The following is an 18,376-nucleotide window of genomic DNA, read 5'->3' as shown; positions in this document are numbered from 1 at the left end:
TCAGAAAATATATTTTTTCCATTCACTATGTTAAATATGTGACAAGATACACGTTGGACATAATTTCACCCCCTTCATTTATTTTATTTAAATTAAAGACTGCTCTGCATTAACGTAGACATTTTTCACCGAGGTGCATTTCTCCTATTGAGCCTGAAGGTGGCAGTAAGCATGTAGTTGCAGCAGTCCGCCACCAGATGGCGTATCGATCACATTGATTACTTCTGACTAGCCGACGACAGTTGAGCGTCGTTATGGTTGCTGAATAACGGGACCGTATTGTCTGTCAACAGGTAAATATAAATTATTGACACAGTTATAGCGATGTTAATGTCTGCAACTGCACACAACTTTCCATATTCGGGGAAAGTTGACAGTTTATCCCTGACTCTTTAGTGGTGAAATGTTATTTGTATTCGTTTCAGTAAACTAATATGGTGAGCAAAACTAGCATCTTAGAATTAACCGTTCCGCTAATGTGGGACCTAAACAGGGGTAGTAAAATATGTTGACGTATTTTTTGGGGCACACTATATCCACCTCTATATAATTGTTACGCTGCACTTGTTTGTGTTCCAGAAGACGTTAGCGAAGGTGTAATAATTTATTTGAGCAATGTTATTGACACTTTCTTTCATAGGGCAAGAACAGTAATTCAGCACTGTAACGGTGGTGGAACAGATCGGTTGTGGCTCGCTGGCTGCGTTTGCAGATGTGAAACAAACTGGGTCAGACGATGTGTGGACCGGTCCTCCCCCTGTGCCTCCTGCTGTGGATCCTACAAGCAACACAAGGTATGTTTCACCTCCAGGAGGGGTTTTTAATACAGACTGCTGCTGGTTTTATGAGAACATCAGACATAAATATGATTATTTTAGTTATTTATTAATCTATCGATTAATCAGATTTTTTTTTTTAATGGCACATTCTCCAGATTTTTCTGCTCAATTAATACAGACAGAACCACTTCAATGTAATTTTTGTTTTCTTTGTACTTGCCTTTTAGTGAACGAATACAAGAGTAGCCTCAGCTTAAAAATTGCACCCTGTTTTAATATAACTGTTTGTTTCCTACATGTGTAGCAGCTGTGGTCCAAACCCAGCAGACTGTGTCAGCCGCACTGGGGGAAGATGCCACTCTCAGCTGTCAGCTCCTGGAAACTAAAGTTGTCTCGCAGGTCACCTGGCAGAAGGTCTTGGGGAACACAAACAGGAATATCGGCGCTTACTCTGAGCAATTTGGTTCGTCGGTGTATCGAGAACATAAAGACAAAATTCAGTTTACGGAAATCAGACTGCAGAAGAACTCCATAGTTATCAGGAACGTCACAGAGCAGGACGCAGGATGCTATCGCTGCCTGTTCGCCACCTTCCCTGATGGAGAGCTGATAGGGAGAACCTGCCTGAAAGTTTATGGTGAGAACCTCATTTGGTGATCATTTGTTGGCCGATGTGATTTAAACGTTTCAGTTTCAGTTTCAGGGTTGTCTGAATATTTGGCATTGTATGACAGAGGCATCGGTAAGTTCACCGTCAGATTCTCAATTGAGTTTTTTTGTTTTTGTTTTGTTTTTTTGCTGAACACACGTCTTCTTCCTACAGCATGGCTTTCTATTGCTGCAGCAGTGGCAGCCTGGAATTTCTTACTCTCCTGCTTGCAATAGGTACTTCTATCAAATCGGTTTGTTGTTGTTGTTTTACCTCATTAATGTTTCAAAAACAGTTCTTTGCTGACATTTTAATTTAATTCATCAACAGGAATAAGAAAAAGGAAAACTTTCAAAGGACGCCACAGAAAATGTAAGTATGTAATTCATTCCTCAGTTTTGCAGATAGATTTAGCGTCTTTTACCACCTTTAGCACCTTTGTGTCCTTTATGGGATACCATATTTTAGGACTTACCATGCTGGACATCAAGGAGGACCTGACCAAAGCAGCTGAAGAAGAACTGGAACCAGCCAGACTTTACTTCCTGAGCAAACAGCAGCTCTTTCCAAATGTCACCGTAATAAAGGAATGCAGGGATTCCTGACACAGGCAGAGTTCAAGGATAGACTGATTGTTGTTGCCTCTAGAGCTGCGCAATTTGTTCCAGATATTTTTGCACAACTGTGCCGCTTTAATCACTAGCAACTCTGTATTTAATCTGTTGCTTTAAGTGACCTTTGTGTCTTTGCCTGAGTGTTACTTCAGGACTTGTGAGAACGGATGTCTTCTTAAAAAGATCCACTGAATCTGTAAAAAAATAGAGAGGAAATGGTGGCTTTAGCAGTATTAAACTTCTTGCGTCAAAACTCTGCTTTCAAAATCAGTGGGAACTCCGCAGTGAGATTTAAACAATAAAGATATTAGTTGCTTAAATCAAACATCTGCTGATGAAGAAAGCCTTTAACAATTACAAATACTTAAAAAAAAAATCGACAAATTGCTCCCAGTTAAAGAATCAAAACTGTCATGTCTTTATGATGCCGACATGTATGTGTCTGGTTTTTGCTGAGGACAAAAGAACATACTTTAGTTTGAATTAGCTCATTAATGTGAATCTAGCGCATAGATGTTATCAAAAAATAAGTAATGACTTTAAAAAAAAATTAAAGTTTGATGCACAATCAAACGTTCAACTAGTTTGGATCCAATGAGTGGTTTTATTTCAAGATGTGAGAATATACCAAAACTCAACAGTAGGTGGAGGTAGAGTTGCATGCATCACTTTAGAAAACAAGCAGTTTAAATGCTTCTGCGGAAAGGTCGGCCTCTTCAGATGGACACTAAAGGCAGAACAGGGAGCATGTTGGAGTTACTTTCTGCTTTTACGGACTACTAGCTGTTGTCACTGGGTAAGTTTCATAAGTTATTTAAAAAAAAAATATTAAATTAAAAAGACTAAAAGACCGTTCAATTTAGCTTAAAATGAAGCTTTGTAGTTTATCGCCATAAACACACCTGCGGACGACGTTTTAAGCGCTTAAAAATATTACCGTAACCTTTTATAGTTGCATTTTTTTTTATTGTTTACTGAATCTGTTTAAAATATACAAAATAAAAAAAATCCAAAACCTCAAACTTTAAATTTTATCCAAATTTTTATTATTTTTATATTTATTTATTTATTTATGTTTTGCTCCAGCTTTAATAGTTTTTTTGTCAGAAAAATAGTTTTAGGGAACAGAAATTACGGGACATTCTCTCTTCAGTATATGTATGTGGGTCGGAATAGACGTTAGATATAATTACACCCCCTCTGTTTTCATTTATTTTATTAAAAGTGAAGACTGTCCTGTTTTAAAATAGAATTTTTTTTCCCTCAAGCTGCATTTCTCCTATTGAGACGCAGGGTGGCATGTAGTTGGAACAATTTTCCACCAGAGGGCGTATCGAAAACCCAGGCTACTTCTGATGATCTAACGACAGTACAGCGCTGAAACGGGTGTTGAACAACGGAGACGGCCATTGTTGTTGGTTGTCGGTTGGATCTGTCACAGGTAAATATCAATTATTGACACAATAATAGTAATATATAAGTGTGCTAGAAGTCCATGCTAACATTGGGAAAGCTGACCGCGTAACTCTGACTGTAGTCGTTTAATATCATTTATTTGTTAGTTTCTGTGAGCTAGCAGCTTTTAATTAACCGTTACCGGGGATGGGGGACTGACAGAGTTGGATAGTAACTATTTACATTAACTTGAGTAACTTTTTAGTGGGAAATAAAAAGTACTTTCATGAGTATTTTTACTATGAAGTACTTTTTAATTTTACTTGAGTAATACCAATATCTAGTATCGCTACTTTGAATAAAATTTTTGGATACTAAAATAACTTCGCTGAATGAAGAACAAGCTTGTTTTAGCCAAAAATTCACACTTGTTTTTGTTAGTTTCGTAAGTTTTACATCCATAGAAATTGGTTTGCCAGAATTTGTTATTTTGTAATTATTTTCATTATGGTCTTTAAAATAGCTAAATTTCCACATAGCTAATAATTTCGATTTTTGTTTTTATCAGTTACTCAGTAATAGAGTAGCCTTTTGACCAAATACTTTTTTTTTTTACTCGAGTAATTTGTTGAACGGCTCCTCGTTACCTGAGTAAAAATATGCTAATAAACTATTCGACCACTTGAGTAATGTTTCTAATATTAATGGAGCAAGCCCGTGGTAATTTAGCCCTGTAATGACGGTTTAACAACAGAAATGCTCATTGATGTGCTTATATCTATTTAACAGTGGTCAACAGTTAAGAAACCCACAATTATTATGATGTACGTAACAAATAAATCTAATTTGAAACCATCTGAGGAAACATCTGTATCAAATATGCCATAAAACTGTCCAGAAATGTCACTTAAAAGCCACTTAAATCCTTATTTTAATGCTCCTCATTGGGAACAGCTGATTGATGAACTCTTGATTGGGTTCTTGGTAGAAGGAGGTTTTTGCAGTGGAAATGTTCTTCGCCTGCTACCCAACAGGAGCAGGCTGCTTGCTCTAAACCAGATGGTTGGCCCTGTAAAAACAGCAAAGGATACCCATAAAGCTGTGGGTTGTGGAGCAGCAGGGGGTGGTCCTCCTGTAATCCCACTGCAGTAACATTGTTTCTGACAGGGAAGCACCTTCTAAGCTGAAACCCATCCCACTGGGTTTACAAACACACTCTCTGCTTTAAACTTATCCTCCATCATGTAGTGATTAATGCCTCACTGCCCTGCGTTTGCTCATCTGTAATTTCTCCAAGGTATTGATTTTGAAACCCCAGGCTTTGATGCTGTCTAGACTGTTGAGGCGGCAGCTTGTTTGTGTAATTATGGGCTTACCAAAACAGAGCGCTTGCTGTGGATTAACATGCAAAACCTCCATTAGAACCCCAGGTGATAACCCTCGTCACCATGGTAACTTGGAAGCGTCGCCAAAAACATCTAAAGCGCAAATATCCTCCTTTCCCGTAAAATCTCTCCTTCTAGTGTTTTTCTCTTTAGAAATCCGGATGGAGGCATCATAATACTCATCGCCTGGCTTCTCATTACAGGAGTTGGTGTTGGGAAGCAGCTCAACATGTGCTGACCAGCAGCTCACCAAGCCACAGCACAGGGCATCTGACAGAGGTACGTCTACTTTATGTGATGTTTAAAGGAGACCCATCACACAAAATGCTAATATATATATATATATATATATATATATATATATATATATATATATATATATATATATAATACCACCCAGCTGATTTTTGGCGATAAGTTGATGATTTTTTTGTGTTTGATGCCTTTTCAAAAACCTCCCATATGTAACATCACATATACTGATATGTATATGTGCACTGGCCCTTATCTAGCAACCCCAGCAAAGCCCAGCCTGTTACCTGGCAACCCAAGCTGAGCTCTGGCATGTTTGGTCAGCTGGTTTCACCCCTCTATGTGCTCTGCAATGGCTTTTATTGTTGTCTTATCATCCAGAAACTACATCCTGCATTCTTGTTGGATGTTTGGATTTAAAGTGACAATTTCACGAAGATGGTTTTGTAGACACCATTCTCAACCTGTTCGAGGAAACATAATGTATCACCATGAAATGTTTTCAGTGGCTACAAGCTGTCAAAGTCGAGGTCTACCACTCAGATTGAGGTTGTGGTTGTGGCTCGCTGGCCGTGTTCGCAGCTGCAGACTAGATGTGAAAGCGACTCGATCAGACGATGTGTGAACCGGTTCTCCCCTTATGCCTGCTGCTGTGGGTCCTGCGAGCAACACAAGGTATGTTTCACCACCAGGAGGGTTTTTATGCAGCCTGCTGCTGGTTTTATGAGAACATCAGACATAAAGTTACACTCAGTGCAGCACACAGCAGTTTTCTGTGCAAATGCTTCATAAATGTTCCCTTTTATGTTTACCTTTCTTGCTCTGGTGCTCTCCACATTTTTCTTTGCCTGTTTTAGGGCTGCAGCTAACAATTATTTTAGTTGAAGATTAATCTTTCAATTAGTTTGACAATTTATTGATTAATAGGATTGAAAAAAGTTTGGCGCATTTTGCAGATTTTTTTTTATACCATCCAACATAGTATAAAAACTAAAAAATGCAAATAAACAAATATTTTAATTAGGTTTTTTTTAAATGGTATAAAAGGCAATAACAGCATTCTTTCAGTGAACCCTTGATCATTTGTAAAGATGCAAAGAATGCATCTGCAACAAAAAAATAAATACTTTATTGCTGCTAACATCAATATGTGAAAAGTTCAGCCCTTTTTAATGCAGAGTAGAGCTGATCTAGGGATTATTTTTGGATTAATTGGATATCAAAAGGTGCTAAAATCTGAGATCTGTTTTGCAGAATTTGAACCAGGTGAAGCTAAAGTTATACCACCAGAGAACCTTTCAACAAAGATCAGCAATCTCTATGTCTCATGTTTGATTTTAAAAGAAAATGGAATGAAGAAAAAGTGAGAACAAAAAGCCAAAAGAAGAAAAAAAAGAGCTGTATGTTCCATTTGGATAATATTTGATATTTTGTGTAAAGGAAATAGTATAAAGTAAAAAAAAATTCCAAATCTGATCAATCTCAAGTTCATTCTTTGACTTTGGGAGTGCATATAGATCCGAATGATCAAATGTCAGTTTAAAATTAGCCGAAGTCCAGAGAACTTTAAAAGACCTTCAGAAATCATTGAGGCCTTTTAATCACTTAGGTTACAAGAAACTCCTACTAACTAGTTGGATGGAAAATATAAGAAAGTACAGGAAGGGTTAGGTGGTAGTTTCACTTTTTAAATCCAAATGACTAAAATAAGAACATTTCTAATTTATGTCACAGCCTCATAAACCTTGGTTTGTTGATGTCCAGACATTTGCTCTCAGTTTCTGCCTCTCTGTGGGTCTGACAGCTGCTGAGGTCACAGCTCCCCCCAGACTGGATGCGGTGGCGGGTGATCCCGCCCACCTTCGCTGCAACATCACCACGGAGGCGGACGAACGCGTGCACCAGGTGCGCTGGCACAACCCCCACTCCAACATGATCCTGGCGTATTTGCCGACCTCGCCGGTCCGCATCGTCCACCAGGACGCCAACCTGAAGGTGACGGTGGCGCGCAAGGACTCCAGCTACATCACCATCAAGTCGGTGCGGCCGGACGACGAGGGCTGCTTCCACTGCTTTTTCGACGTGTATCCGTCTGGGAAGCAGCAAGGCACCACCTGTATCACCATCACCGGTGGGTGCAGGAAGACCTCCGCTTCTCCTCCGCTTCTCGCCTGCTCTTTATGTACTTTATTTAACTCTAGTTACCTCAGGAAATGTGCAGCATCTCTGCCAGACATTCTAAGTCTGTTTATTGAAGCCATGTAACTTTTTTTGATTAGAATCAGTGGGTTTGTTTTGCAGGATAAATATTAAACGCCCAGATCAGCAGAAGGAAAAGCCCACCCACACAGATAACCCCATGCAAATGTGTTGCTGCTAACAGGCTATTTCTAAATGGGAAACCTGCTTTTCTCCTCCGCAACAGGAGGCAGAGTCCGCCTGGAGGGGAACAGGACGGCCGTACGCGGGCTGCCCATCACCCTGTCCTGCTCGTACACCCTGGCCAAACGGGTCGCCCAGACTCTGTGGAGGAAGACGACGGAGCAGGGCGACACCACCACGGTCGCCTCGTACGCCAAGGTGGGCTCTTACATGGGGGACCAGTTCAAAGGTCGGGTCAGCCTGAGCCCCACGCTGGGGGAGACCAGGCTGACCATCGAGGAGGTCCAAACGGAGGACGAGGCGTGCTACACCTGCGAGTTTCACACCTACCCGGACGGAACCAGGAAGGCCGTGGCCTGTCTCCACGTCTACGGTGAGGCTATCATGGCTTTCAGGCTTTCAGATATTTTTCAATATTTTTTCTGCTGAAACTTTGGATTCTCTCAGAAAGCATCAGCTTTCAGAAAGCACTTATTGCGGCTCATCAAAAGATAGAAATGATAAAGAAACTCAGGATTGTATAATAAATGTTTGATTTAGATTGCCGAAAGGTAAAAACTTGAATTTAAGTTATGCCAACATTTAGTCGAAACATTGGCCTTATATTGAATTTCAACATCATTTCAGCAACTTTTGTAGAAATCCTGGAGCAACATCTTCATCTTCTAACATTTTGTGACGTTAAAATTTAAAATAAAATCTGATGTCTTTGTAGGAAATGACAAGTAAATGTTTGACAAAAATGTTTTAATAGTAAATTAGTCCACCTGTGTGTGATGTAGTCGTGCTTTAAATATGTGGAAGAAGACGCTCTGGTAAGACGCATCTGCAAAGCATTAATTCAAGTGAATGGAGGATTTTACTGGTAAAACATGTTAAACCAAGTAGCTCTGTAATTTTCATTCACTTTTGCTCTCCTTCTGTTGATCCGTCACATAAAATCCCAGTAAAGTTTACGCTTGTAATGAGGCCAAATTTGGAAAAGCTCAAAATGCTCGAACACTTTCTGCAAGTTCTCAGGTTTTTAATGTCGTGTTGGCTCAATAAAATAGTGTTATCTGCAGACCTGGCATCTATTACACTCTCTGACAGTTAAAGTAAAGTAATTATTGCTAAATGAGAACAAGCTTCACTGTGCTGTTTCAATGGTGTGTAAACCTATTAAGAAATAAATCCTATTAAGAGTAATTGTGCCCTGGAAGGCAAGGGAAGCATTGTTGTGAAAGCTGATTGAGCAGTGTGCAGAAAACATAAGTCGGGAATGTTTGAAAGCAGAAAATCAGCACATTTTTCCCCTCATATTTCTGCAATGTGAAACAAACCGCAGGAAGTGATTTAATAAGATGAATTCTGCTGGAAAATTCCTCCAACGCCACCAACTTGTTAACCTGCTCCCTCCATATCCCCTTTAAAATCACGCTCTTTGTGCTGCGTTCAAGTTTTTCCTGTCCACATGAGGGCCACACGCACAGTGTGCACTCAGAGCAAAACTCTGAACAACTCAGGAAAAAGGAAGTCCTCTGCATAAACACACCCTAGGAAGCCCTGAGACGATGGCAGCTGAAGTCGGTCGTTAACCTCCTGCTCTGGAGATGGATTTCACTTTTCCAACGCAGCACTTCACCTCCTCCTTTTTTTTATTTCCCGTGAGAATAATCAAGTTTGTTTTTACACTGATAAGGAAGTAAGGGAGAGGAAAGTGTCACAGAGAGGGAAAGGGTGATTAATATGGTGACGAGAACAAAGCCTCTGTGTTGGTGTGTGTTTGTCCTGCTTTGCTCCAGACGTACACACATTCGCTAAAAGCCGCCACACCAACATTTGTCTGGGCTTTGCTTCCAAGTTTGCTTCCAGTTGTCAAAAACTGTAAAAATCTAGTTACAAAGCTGTAAAAAAAATTCACCAGCTGACGGGATCTCCCATCTCTATCCCCAGTTTTACCCAAGCCGGAGGTGAGCCACTCGACGTCGCCCTCAGGAGTCACGGAGGCAAACTGCACTGCCCAGTCGAGGCCTCCGTCCACCATCCTGTGGGACATCAGCATCGGCGCCGTCACCCTGGGTCCACCGGTGTCGTCGGCGTACAGTCAGGGCGACGGCACCACGATAGTGACGAGCACGCTGCGCTTCCTGTCCGCGCTCAGAACCGTGAAATGCGTGGTGCAGCACCAGGGTTTAGAGAAAGCCCTCACGCTGGACCTCAAAGCAGACGGTGAGCAGTTTATGCGGCGATGCATGTTTGGTCGCCCCAGACATGATTGCCGCCGCTTCCCAATCTGTGGCTCTGACGGGCAGAGATTAGAGGTTTTCTATTTTAGTTGGGGTGTAATTATGGATACTTTGGTCGCAGGATCCTGCATCCCGTAACGTCTCGGGATGGTTTATTTTTCTCACACCGCATGACTTTGACATGTTTAAGTGTTTTTGACATGTTTAGTCCAGATGCCATCCAGCACCTTGAAAAAGACAGAAAAAATAAGAAACTTTATAGTAAGTAAGGAAATAAAGGTTTCTCAACGTGCTGCTGAAATAGCACATTCAGTTCAAAGAAAATGTGCAGTGGAGTTGGACCATTTTTTAAAAAATGTACAAAATGTGTATGTGTCCATGAAAAACTGCTGATTTTCCTGAAATAAAATGACAGCAAACATATTAACATGTTTTTTTTAGATTAAGATTCCTGCGACACATTTATCAAGCAATTATAAATAAACTTGCATATATATTCTGCACATGTTAAAATATATGTTTTTTTGTTGTTGTTGTTTTTACAGATGATAAGGTTTTGTATCCTGTTGAAATGAGTTCCCTCAACATTGTCCTCATCTCTGTGTGTGTGGTTGCGACCGTCTTCATCCTGGGTCTGTGTGTGTTTTTCTGCAAGCGCTTCGTATGTATTTGACGGTAAGTCTGCAGTCCGCTTCACCACATTTCCTCCTGCCAACCCTTCAGAGAGCCCATGTTAGCGGCAGCGGGACGGCCCAAGCTGGTTTCCCAGAAAGTGAAGCCGGTAATCAAACGCTAATTAGAAGCTCATCTCTTAAAGCCGGAATCAGCATTACTGCAGCTGGGGAAAAGAAATGTGGGTCTAAAAAATAAAAAGAATTGGAGCGATTTCCCTCAGAGTCCGCCAGACGTTTGTTCTGGGAAGCTCTTACAGGTGTTTCTGTAAGCATTTTTAAACACATTCACACGTTTTTTTTTTAGCCACAAGTATTTCTGGGTGTTTGCCGTTGGGGAGGAAACGCTCAGCAGATATGCAGTGCATTGTTTCTCTTGTGGCCTGCAGTGGAGGCCGAGTTTTGAGCGGCTGTCATTGTGTGTAGCTGTGATGAAGCGTTGCCATGTCTGCTGGCTGCTTGCAAAAGCAGGAAGCTGTCTGGTGTTTTATGGACCTGGAGGATTACAGTAGCCCAGCCAGGGTTTGTCTCATTAGACCTGTTTATCTTTAAGTCTCTGTTTCAGTCTGATATGGTTTATTTTAATAACGAACAGCATCTTTGAGGTTGGACCAAGTTTTAAATCCACAGATGTTTTGGCAGAGAATGGCAGTTTCTTTATGTTCCTCTGAACATAGAGGCGACCTTCACCTCTGACTCTGTAGTTCAAAGCATTCCAGTGCAGTTTGGAAAAGGAAAAGATGAAGTAAAAATATCTTCTCTGACAGCTCATTTACATCCGTTTGATTTTATTATCTAAAAGTTGTCATTCTTTCCTCCTTATTGTCTTGTCTGTCTTCCTTTATTTTTTTATGCCTATATTAATAGTTACAACATCAAATATGCTTCAGCATTAATACACACATTGGACACCATAAATCAGAACCTGGCATCTACAGTTTTATCTACAGGTTCTTGTCGTTTCAGCCAACAAGAAGAGTAGTTGTCTTCTAAAGCTTGGCGGTATGATAGTATCTAAATAAAAAAATCAAAAAAAAAATCCAGTTTGGCACAAATATTCTGCCATGAAGCTAAAGAAACATTAACAGGGACAAAAGGTCATTTGCAGCCATCTCCCACCTTCAGTGTCGCTCCTTTCACCGTGGCAACACCTTCTTCCTCTTGGCTTGTTAAACTGCGTTGTACCAGGCGAATGTCGCCCTTGAACTGCTGCCCAGTTCTCTTACCATAAATCATCCTGCTCACCAGGGAGGGAAAAACAAAGTAGGAACCGGAGTGTTGAAAGAAAAATAAAGTGATAAGATCTTTCTGTTTATCCTTGGTGGAATAATAAACCAAGGCGTTGATGAGGGTTTTTATATCACTGATTACACATATGAGGAGAAAGAAGGCAGGACTTACTGAAAATTCCTGTTATTGTGGAAAAATCATTGCCTGCATCCTTTCTGTAATCATAAGTTATGTTTCTCCACTGAGTTCCAGATAAGAGGCTGCAGACACAATCATATCTGAAGTGCATTTCTTTTCCCCCCACGCATTTCGGATCTGATCATCCGAAATGAAAATATTTTTACTCAACCCTTTCCACATTAGTTGAAGTTTTCCTCTTTTCTCAGCTGTGCCTGTTCTGAGCAGAATGAAATGTCTGTGCTGATTGTCTGAAGCTGACGGCCTGAAGAAAAGATCCTCTTTCAGTCTACTGCCTTAGGCTGACGAAGACGACGGACTTCAGGAGGCTCAGATAAAGGGACCACTGACACGCCTGTTGTTGAAAGCATGCCCAGTCTGACAACAAGGCGTCCTTTCAGCTTGGACGCATCGTCTGTGTTTCCCAGTCCTGGTCTTGGCTGGAACATGCCGGACGGGAACACGGTCTGTTACTGTGATGTGATTCAGATTGTAGTTCTGGGGAAATGACAGCTGCTGCCCGTATCTGGAGTGAGCTGTAAACGCGTGGCCACATTCTTCATGACTTCTGTTCTTACGTCACACACCAAGTGAGGACTTGCGGAAATGATTTCATAATTTGTCTTTCCTGGAATGTATTTATGGATAAAATTTCAGGGTTGTTTTTCCTGAGAATGGGTTTTAATGTAGTCCAAAACCATTTTTTTAATAGTTTATGCACTTTTTTCTGGCAGTTTTCTATTGTACCATACTTTCTTTAAAATTTTCTTTGCCTCCCTGGTTCTTTCCTTTGTTCCCTCTTTCCTTGTCCTTCTGCCAAAGCTTCTCTCCTTGCAGCCTTGCTCCCATGCCACCTATCTTCTGTCCTTGCACCAGTGTCTCCTACTATGCGTCCTTCCACCACTGTGTCCTTCTTTGCCTTCCTTGTCTCCTTCAGTCAGTACCTCCCCTCAGCCCATTTCTGGATCTACACTGTGTGCAGCTCAAACCAAAAGACCAAACCAAACCAAAACTTCTTAAAAACACGGATGGATCCTTCTTTGTACTAAAGCCACAGGCTAATGGTGCAGGAGATGTTGTCTTGACAGCCATTAGGTTCTCTTATTCCAACTGAGCACCATTTAAGTCATAAATCTTCTCCTGATTTATGTGGCAGGATGTGAAATCCACACTTCCTTGCTGCATTTGTTAAGTACGAAACTCTTCACATGCTGCAGCCGTCTGAAGTAAAACAAGATGTTAATCCAAAAGTCTCTGAGCGGCAGAGAAACCCACTGTGGGCCTTTTTATAGAGCTGTGATGTCTGCGGGTGAGGTGGAACCACAGACAAGCCTCAGACTGGCCTCTGATTCTGGGTATTACTTAGTCCTGAGCTTGTTCCAGTAAAAACCTGCTGGATCTATTTGTGACCATGTTTCCCTAATTCTTGGTGTGCCCGCCACAGGAAAAAAAAAAAGGGAAGTTGACCTTGGACAAGGATGGCAGGTTTTAACCCAAATAAACTTAAGCAGCAGCTTTCATGCTGCCGCAGAGGGGTGGTGCCATGTCCTGCATGGATCACAAAAAATACTCTGCCCTTGAATCAGGAGAGCAGCTCCTCTCAGATGAAGGGAAACATCCTGACATGCCAATGGTGACACCTGCTGGTGTGGTCGTTGAAGTGCATTGATTCAGCTAATCTCTTTGCTCTTAATTGGCTTTAAAACGACTCAGAAGTCAACGCCTTCTGTTGACTCAGAAGGCGTTGCAGCCATTTATTTGTGACTCAGGAACATGTTCAGTGTGAAATCCTGCATTCATTAGATGCCTGTGGGTATCTGACGTGTCCAAACACGTTTCTTCCTGTTGCGTTCACGAAGAGGAGTCGAAGGAAATGATTGCAACCTTTTGCTTTGACTCTGTGACACATTTATATCATGAGCTTTAATCACCGGCTTGTTGTGCTGCATCTTTAAAATTAGATCAGAAACTCCTCATTTCAGATGATTTACTCTGACAACACTGAGTGATGAACAAAGGAGTTGCACCAACATGGCTTAAATTTAACTCAGTAATTATTATGTCAGATTGCTCAACACTGGGTCAAAGTTAAATCCACCAACAACAATTTCCTGGACGCAATAAAATTTCACAAACTATCAAAGGAAACTGTCGTGGCGGACGTATTTCTTCTGAGTCATAGGATTCTGTGGTTTGTGGTAAAATAATCCACCCACTGTATGTGTGTTTACTATCACGTCTAAGTGTAAAATACTTTACATCTCAGATAGAGAGAAAACTGTGTTGGTTTATGTAGCCCAGTTAAATTTAGCATTTGCATCCATTTTTTATTGACCGAAGGGTGTGAAGAAAACGTAACATGAAAGCATTCAAACTCAAAACATACCTTGAAAACCAAAATGACCTGCTGCTAAAATTAAAGGCAAATGAAAAAAACCCCAAAACAAACGGTTTTAAACAGGCAAAGAAAGTTTGTTTCATAGTTGATGTTCTACTGTGCTGAACATCTCTGGCCCCCTGATGAGGCCCCAGCCTGACCTGGACCTCCAGACTGATGAGGTGCTTAACAAAAGCAACACAATCAACACAATCATAGGTTGAGGAGGATTTTGTTGTAGCAGGATTTTATTTTATTTTTTTCCCAAAAAAAATTTAAAAAAATCGTTATTTTCTGTTTCTGTCCAGACTGATTCGGCATCTGGCGTCGCCGCCACTGTTAAGCTCCGGTGGATTTCTGAACCCGACCCGGCTGCTCGGCACCGTGCAGGAGAAGCTGCTTGTTCTGCTCCTACCAACTGGAAATGTGCTGCCAGAGCAGACTAAACACTTCTACTGGAAGGATTATTTAATGCTACCAATGAGACGAAACTGCTGAGAAGTCGACCTTCAGTGGCCTGGAAACCTTTTGCGATTTGGTTTCAGGTCGTGTCCTGTAACAAACACCCTCTGCAGCTATAAAGTGCCACACGTCCACGTCGAAAAGTGACCGTCTTAAATGTGATTTTTACGTCTAGTGCTCTGAAGTTTGTTGTTGTGGCTGTTTTTATGTTGAGATTAACCTGTTAGTTGCACCAGAAGCTCGTGACGCCGCTGCCCTCGTTCTTTAGCAGTCCTGATTGGTTCATCCAGCCCACAGAAAAATGTTGGAAGAAAAACACAAATATCCTACTGCGTTCTAAGTTTAGCCTTGTTTCGCGTTCTGACTGGATAAATATACCCTAGCTCTACGTCTGGCCTTTGTCCCTCCAGCCTGGTGGCTTCTGGGACCAAAATGCATCTTTTAGTGGTTCCTGAAGACGTACGCTGATTAGAGGAGGGCCAGTTCTGGACCTGCAAGTAACAGGAAACCCAAACGCATCCAAAGCTCTGAGGAAGGATGTGACTTTTTGTTGAACCAGGACCTTGGTGAGTCATTTTGAGAGCGGAGAGGACGGCAGCTCTGTCGGTTTTGAACTCCTGCGTGTGGGACGGCGGCGACGGGGGGTCGAGATTTGATCTGTGTGTGTTTCTGGGGTTCATCCCGAGCAGATGAGCCTGTGAATCACCGCTTGTGTGTACGAGTGTGAGACAGACAGGGGGCGGATCCGTTTCCACGTACGCGTTTTGTTTTGAAAGGAAGTTTCTGTGTTTCTGTTTTGATGGGCGTCTGAGTCACTGAGCTGAACTGGAGGGAGCAGCATCTACATTTTTGTAGATGTACTGAGAAAAATAAATGTAATTTCTTTTATACAATGACACTTATATAGTACTAAACATTATGATTGTGGATGAGCTTTAAAGAATTAAAGCACTATTGTGCAGCTGTTTTGTTACCTTTGAGTGTCTGTTACTTTTTTTTTTTTTTTTTTTTTGAAACATCGCAAGTTATTGTGATTTATCTTCAAAAGTTTCCCTAATAATGTCCAAAGCTCCACTGGATCGTTTTAGTTTAGCCACTTTCAGCAGATTTATTCCTTACAGTTTTGTCGTAGTTTTCGTCACATTTCCTGCTCCCCAAACAAGCGGCGAAAATAAAATTAAAACTCCTACAGAACGAAAGTTATCAACATTTTCATCTAATTTTAGTGGCGTGGGCTAGAAAAATACCCAGACTTGATATATGCAAGTAATGCACATCGTGATTCAGATTTCTTTCTTTCTGTCTTTTTGTTTTCAGTTGTGAAAAGTAAATCACAGTACAAATATCAAATTGCATATATTAATTTGTATCAGCGTATTCAAAAATCTAACTTTAATTCAGCTTCGAGTTAAATAATTGTTATGTCAAAGCATTTCTCTGTGACTTGATATGTACAGAAACTAAAACGACTAAAATGAAGTTTAGTCAAAAAAATGTAGTGGAAATTTCACAATGAATAAAATTTTGCTGCCACAAGTAATCATATATTTTTCAAGCTTTTTCCCAATTTTGAGTCTTTGGATGAATTATGGAAGAGCCTTTATCATTTCTGATAAATCACATAGGATTGGGCGGCATGGACTTAAAGTTTTCTCAGGATAATTTGCGATACTATTCTGTTCTATTCAATAAAAGTTATTTTGAGTGAAATTTGCAAAAAGCAGGACCTTTCATTTTTCTGAGAATGATTTTTTTATTGTCCTAAAGTCCAAAACGTTTAACTATCAAACGTGTTCACATGGAGATTTCTTGTTATTCTTATGAAAAGTAGCAAATCTGACTGATGTAAACATTTCATGGAGATCGTTGGCGGTTCGCTCGACTCGGGGAGGAAAACTGACTAAACAGGAGGAAACTCGTTTTCACCCACAGCCCGCTGGTATTAGTTTGTTTCACTTTTGAATCCGCTGAAAGTCAGAAGACCTTTATACCCTCAAATGAATTAAAATATTCCCTCTTGCAAATGCAAATATTTTTCTCTAAATAGCTAAAAAGGGGCAATTTTTGCTTTTTCTATAAGGGTATACGTGGAAATTGGATGAGTCACGCATGAATCATGTTCAGTATGATACCTGTGATGTAGATACCACACTGGAAAATTGAACCCACTGCTCATTTATTTCTGACAGGATACAAATGTTCAATATTCTCCTTCGTATTTAATGCAGCAAATAAAATTGAGTTCTCTATTTAAACGTTAATTGTGACAAAAAAAATTAGACGATTAGTTGTTTTTGTCAATAATTATGAGCTTCATCAATTATTTCCTGCAGTTTGTTTTTGTAGCTTTTCATTCAAGTAATTATTTTTTAACATGTTTTTTTTTTTTTTTTCCCCTTTCCATATGTCTCACAAAGATCAGGGAATGGTTCAAATGTTGTTTCGTTGGTAAACTGACATCTGTCATGTTCAAAGGAATAGTTTGGGGAAATTATTTTTAGTTTCACTCACTTTCCTTTTTATAGAAGAGATTTATTTCCCTAATTATGAACTGGCCAGGCTGTTAAAATGCAGTTTATCGCTAACTATATCAATCTCTGCTTTTCTTAGAAATGGAACACTGAGATTGATCATCACAACATGTACAATACTTATTCTGTGCAAGTTGATGACTGGTTATCAAAGCGTTCAGAGAAATGGCTTAAAAAACATAAAAAAATTGGCAAGAGGCTTTTATTTCAGTCATACCAAAGGTGGGGAAGGACAGAACGGACCCAAAAGGATATAGACCAATTAGTGTGTTAAATATAGACTATAAACTATATGCTGCAATATTAGCTAAGAGATTAAGTACCCTGATGCCTTCTTTGATAGATGAGGATCAGACAGGTTTTATTGGTAATAGACAAACGCATGATTGTATAAGGAGGGCCATTCATGTTATTGACCACATAATCAAAGAAAAATCAAGTGCAGTCCTTTTCAGCTTAGATGCCGAGAAGGCGTATGACACTGTGGGGTGGGAATTTTTGTTTGAGGTAATGAAGAGATTCGGATTTGGTGAGAGATTCATTCGCTGCATAAAAACTATATATTCTTCACCAAAAGCAAGAATCAAAATTAACGGAAGTCTCTCAAATCAAATAACACTACAACGAGGATGTAGACAGGGTTGCCCCTTAAGTCCATTACTTTTTAATCTTTTTATTGAACCACTAGCTCAGGTTGTTAGGGAGGAGTCTGGTTTGGAGGGGGTGACGATAGGGAGTGTGGAGAGCAAGATATGTCTATATGCGGATGATCTTTTAGTAATAATTAAAAGCCCTGAATCTGGTATTCCAGTGCTCATGGATATTCTGGAATTATACGGCAAACTTTCCGGATATAAACTTAATATGCAAAAAACTAAAATTTTGACTTTCAATTTTAGCCCATCGAAACGGTTAATAAATAGCTACCAATTTAATTGGAATCAATTACAAGTGGAATACTTGGGGATCATATTAACAAAAGATTTAGCTCAATTATATGACGTTAATTACAAATGCATAAATAAGAAAATATATGAGGACCTGGCCAGATGGAGCCTGCTTCCCCTAGACATTGGTAACAGAATCCGTGCAATAAAGATAAATGTCCTTCAGAGATTACTGTATATATTTCACGCACTCCCTGTGGAGGTCCCAGTAAAGCAATTTAGGGAATGGGATAAACACTTCTCAAGGTTTATTTGGAACAATAAAAGGCCAAGAGTGAGATACTCGACCCTGCAGCT

General features: G+C 40.3%; 2 protein-coding genes across 6 annotated transcripts; both read left to right on the top strand.

Moving 5' to 3' along the window:
* Positions 1-183: 183 nt before the first annotated feature.
* On the top strand, positions 184-2,043 carry LOC122827007 (OX-2 membrane glycoprotein-like). 3 transcript variants are annotated; one of them, XM_044109463.1, is made up of 7 exons: positions 184-293; positions 641-794; positions 1,087-1,416; positions 1,514-1,521; positions 1,603-1,664; positions 1,759-1,800; positions 1,897-2,043. In XM_044109463.1, exons 2-7 carry the CDS (start codon positions 737-739, stop codon positions 1,940-1,942), a joined length of 546 nt encoding a protein of 181 aa, XP_043965398.1. In that variant the 5' UTR covers positions 184-293; positions 641-736; the 3' UTR covers positions 1,943-2,043. The 3 variants fall into 3 exon arrangements, with proteins under 3 accessions (XP_043965398.1, XP_043965397.1, XP_043965399.1); XM_044109462.1 differs by having other exon boundaries at positions 185-293; positions 1,084-1,416; XM_044109464.1 differs by lacking the exons at positions 1,759-1,800; positions 1,897-2,043 and having other exon boundaries at positions 185-293; positions 1,084-1,416; positions 1,477-1,521; positions 1,603-1,665.
* Positions 2,044-2,175: 132 nt separating this feature from the next.
* LOC122827006 (OX-2 membrane glycoprotein-like) lies at positions 2,176-15,574 on the top strand. Of its 3 annotated transcripts, none has more exons than XM_044109461.1 (9): positions 2,176-2,838; positions 3,336-3,483; positions 5,026-5,101; positions 5,581-5,749; positions 6,879-7,205; positions 7,500-7,829; positions 9,392-9,667; positions 10,230-10,359; positions 14,448-15,574. In XM_044109461.1, exons 4-8 carry the CDS (start codon positions 5,692-5,694, stop codon positions 10,355-10,357), a joined length of 1,119 nt encoding a protein of 372 aa, XP_043965396.1. In that variant the 5' UTR covers positions 2,176-2,838; positions 3,336-3,483; positions 5,026-5,101; positions 5,581-5,691; the 3' UTR covers positions 10,358-10,359; positions 14,448-15,574. The 3 variants fall into 3 exon arrangements, with proteins under 3 accessions (XP_043965396.1, XP_043965392.1, XP_043965395.1); XM_044109457.1 differs by having other exon boundaries at positions 3,311-3,483; XM_044109460.1 differs by lacking the exon at positions 2,176-2,838 and having other exon boundaries at positions 2,899-3,483.
* Positions 15,575-18,376: the final 2,802 nt, after the last annotated feature.

This window comes from Gambusia affinis, linkage group LG24 (assembly GCF_019740435.1).
Source record: "Gambusia affinis linkage group LG24, SWU_Gaff_1.0, whole genome shotgun sequence".
Taxonomy (NCBI): domain Eukaryota; kingdom Metazoa; phylum Chordata; class Actinopteri; order Cyprinodontiformes; family Poeciliidae; genus Gambusia; species Gambusia affinis.
This window is presented reverse-complemented; position numbering and strand designations above follow the sequence as displayed.

Bases quoted from the DNA above. Each gene is read 5' to 3' on its own strand.
- LOC122827007 (XM_044109462.1), top strand. From the start codon at position 737: ATGTGTGGACCGGTCCTCCCCCTGTGCCTCCTGCTGTGGATCCTACAA. The intron at 795-1,083 runs GTATGTTTCACC...CTACATGTGTAG, and splicing joins GATCCTACAAGCAACACAAG to CAGCTGTGGTCCAAACCCAG. The intron at 1,665-1,758 runs GTACTTCTATCA...ATTCATCAACAG, and splicing joins TACTCTCCTGCTTGCAATAG to GAATAAGAAAAAGGAAAACT.
- LOC122827006 (XM_044109461.1), top strand. From the start codon at position 5,692: ATGTGTGAACCGGTTCTCCCCTTATGCCTGCTGCTGTGGGTCCTGCGA. The intron at 7,206-7,499 runs GTGGGTGCAGGA...CCTCCGCAACAG, and splicing joins CACCTGTATCACCATCACCG to GAGGCAGAGTCCGCCTGGAG. The intron at 9,668-10,229 runs GTGAGCAGTTTA...TTGTTTTTACAG, and splicing joins GCTGGACCTCAAAGCAGACG to ATGATAAGGTTTTGTATCCT.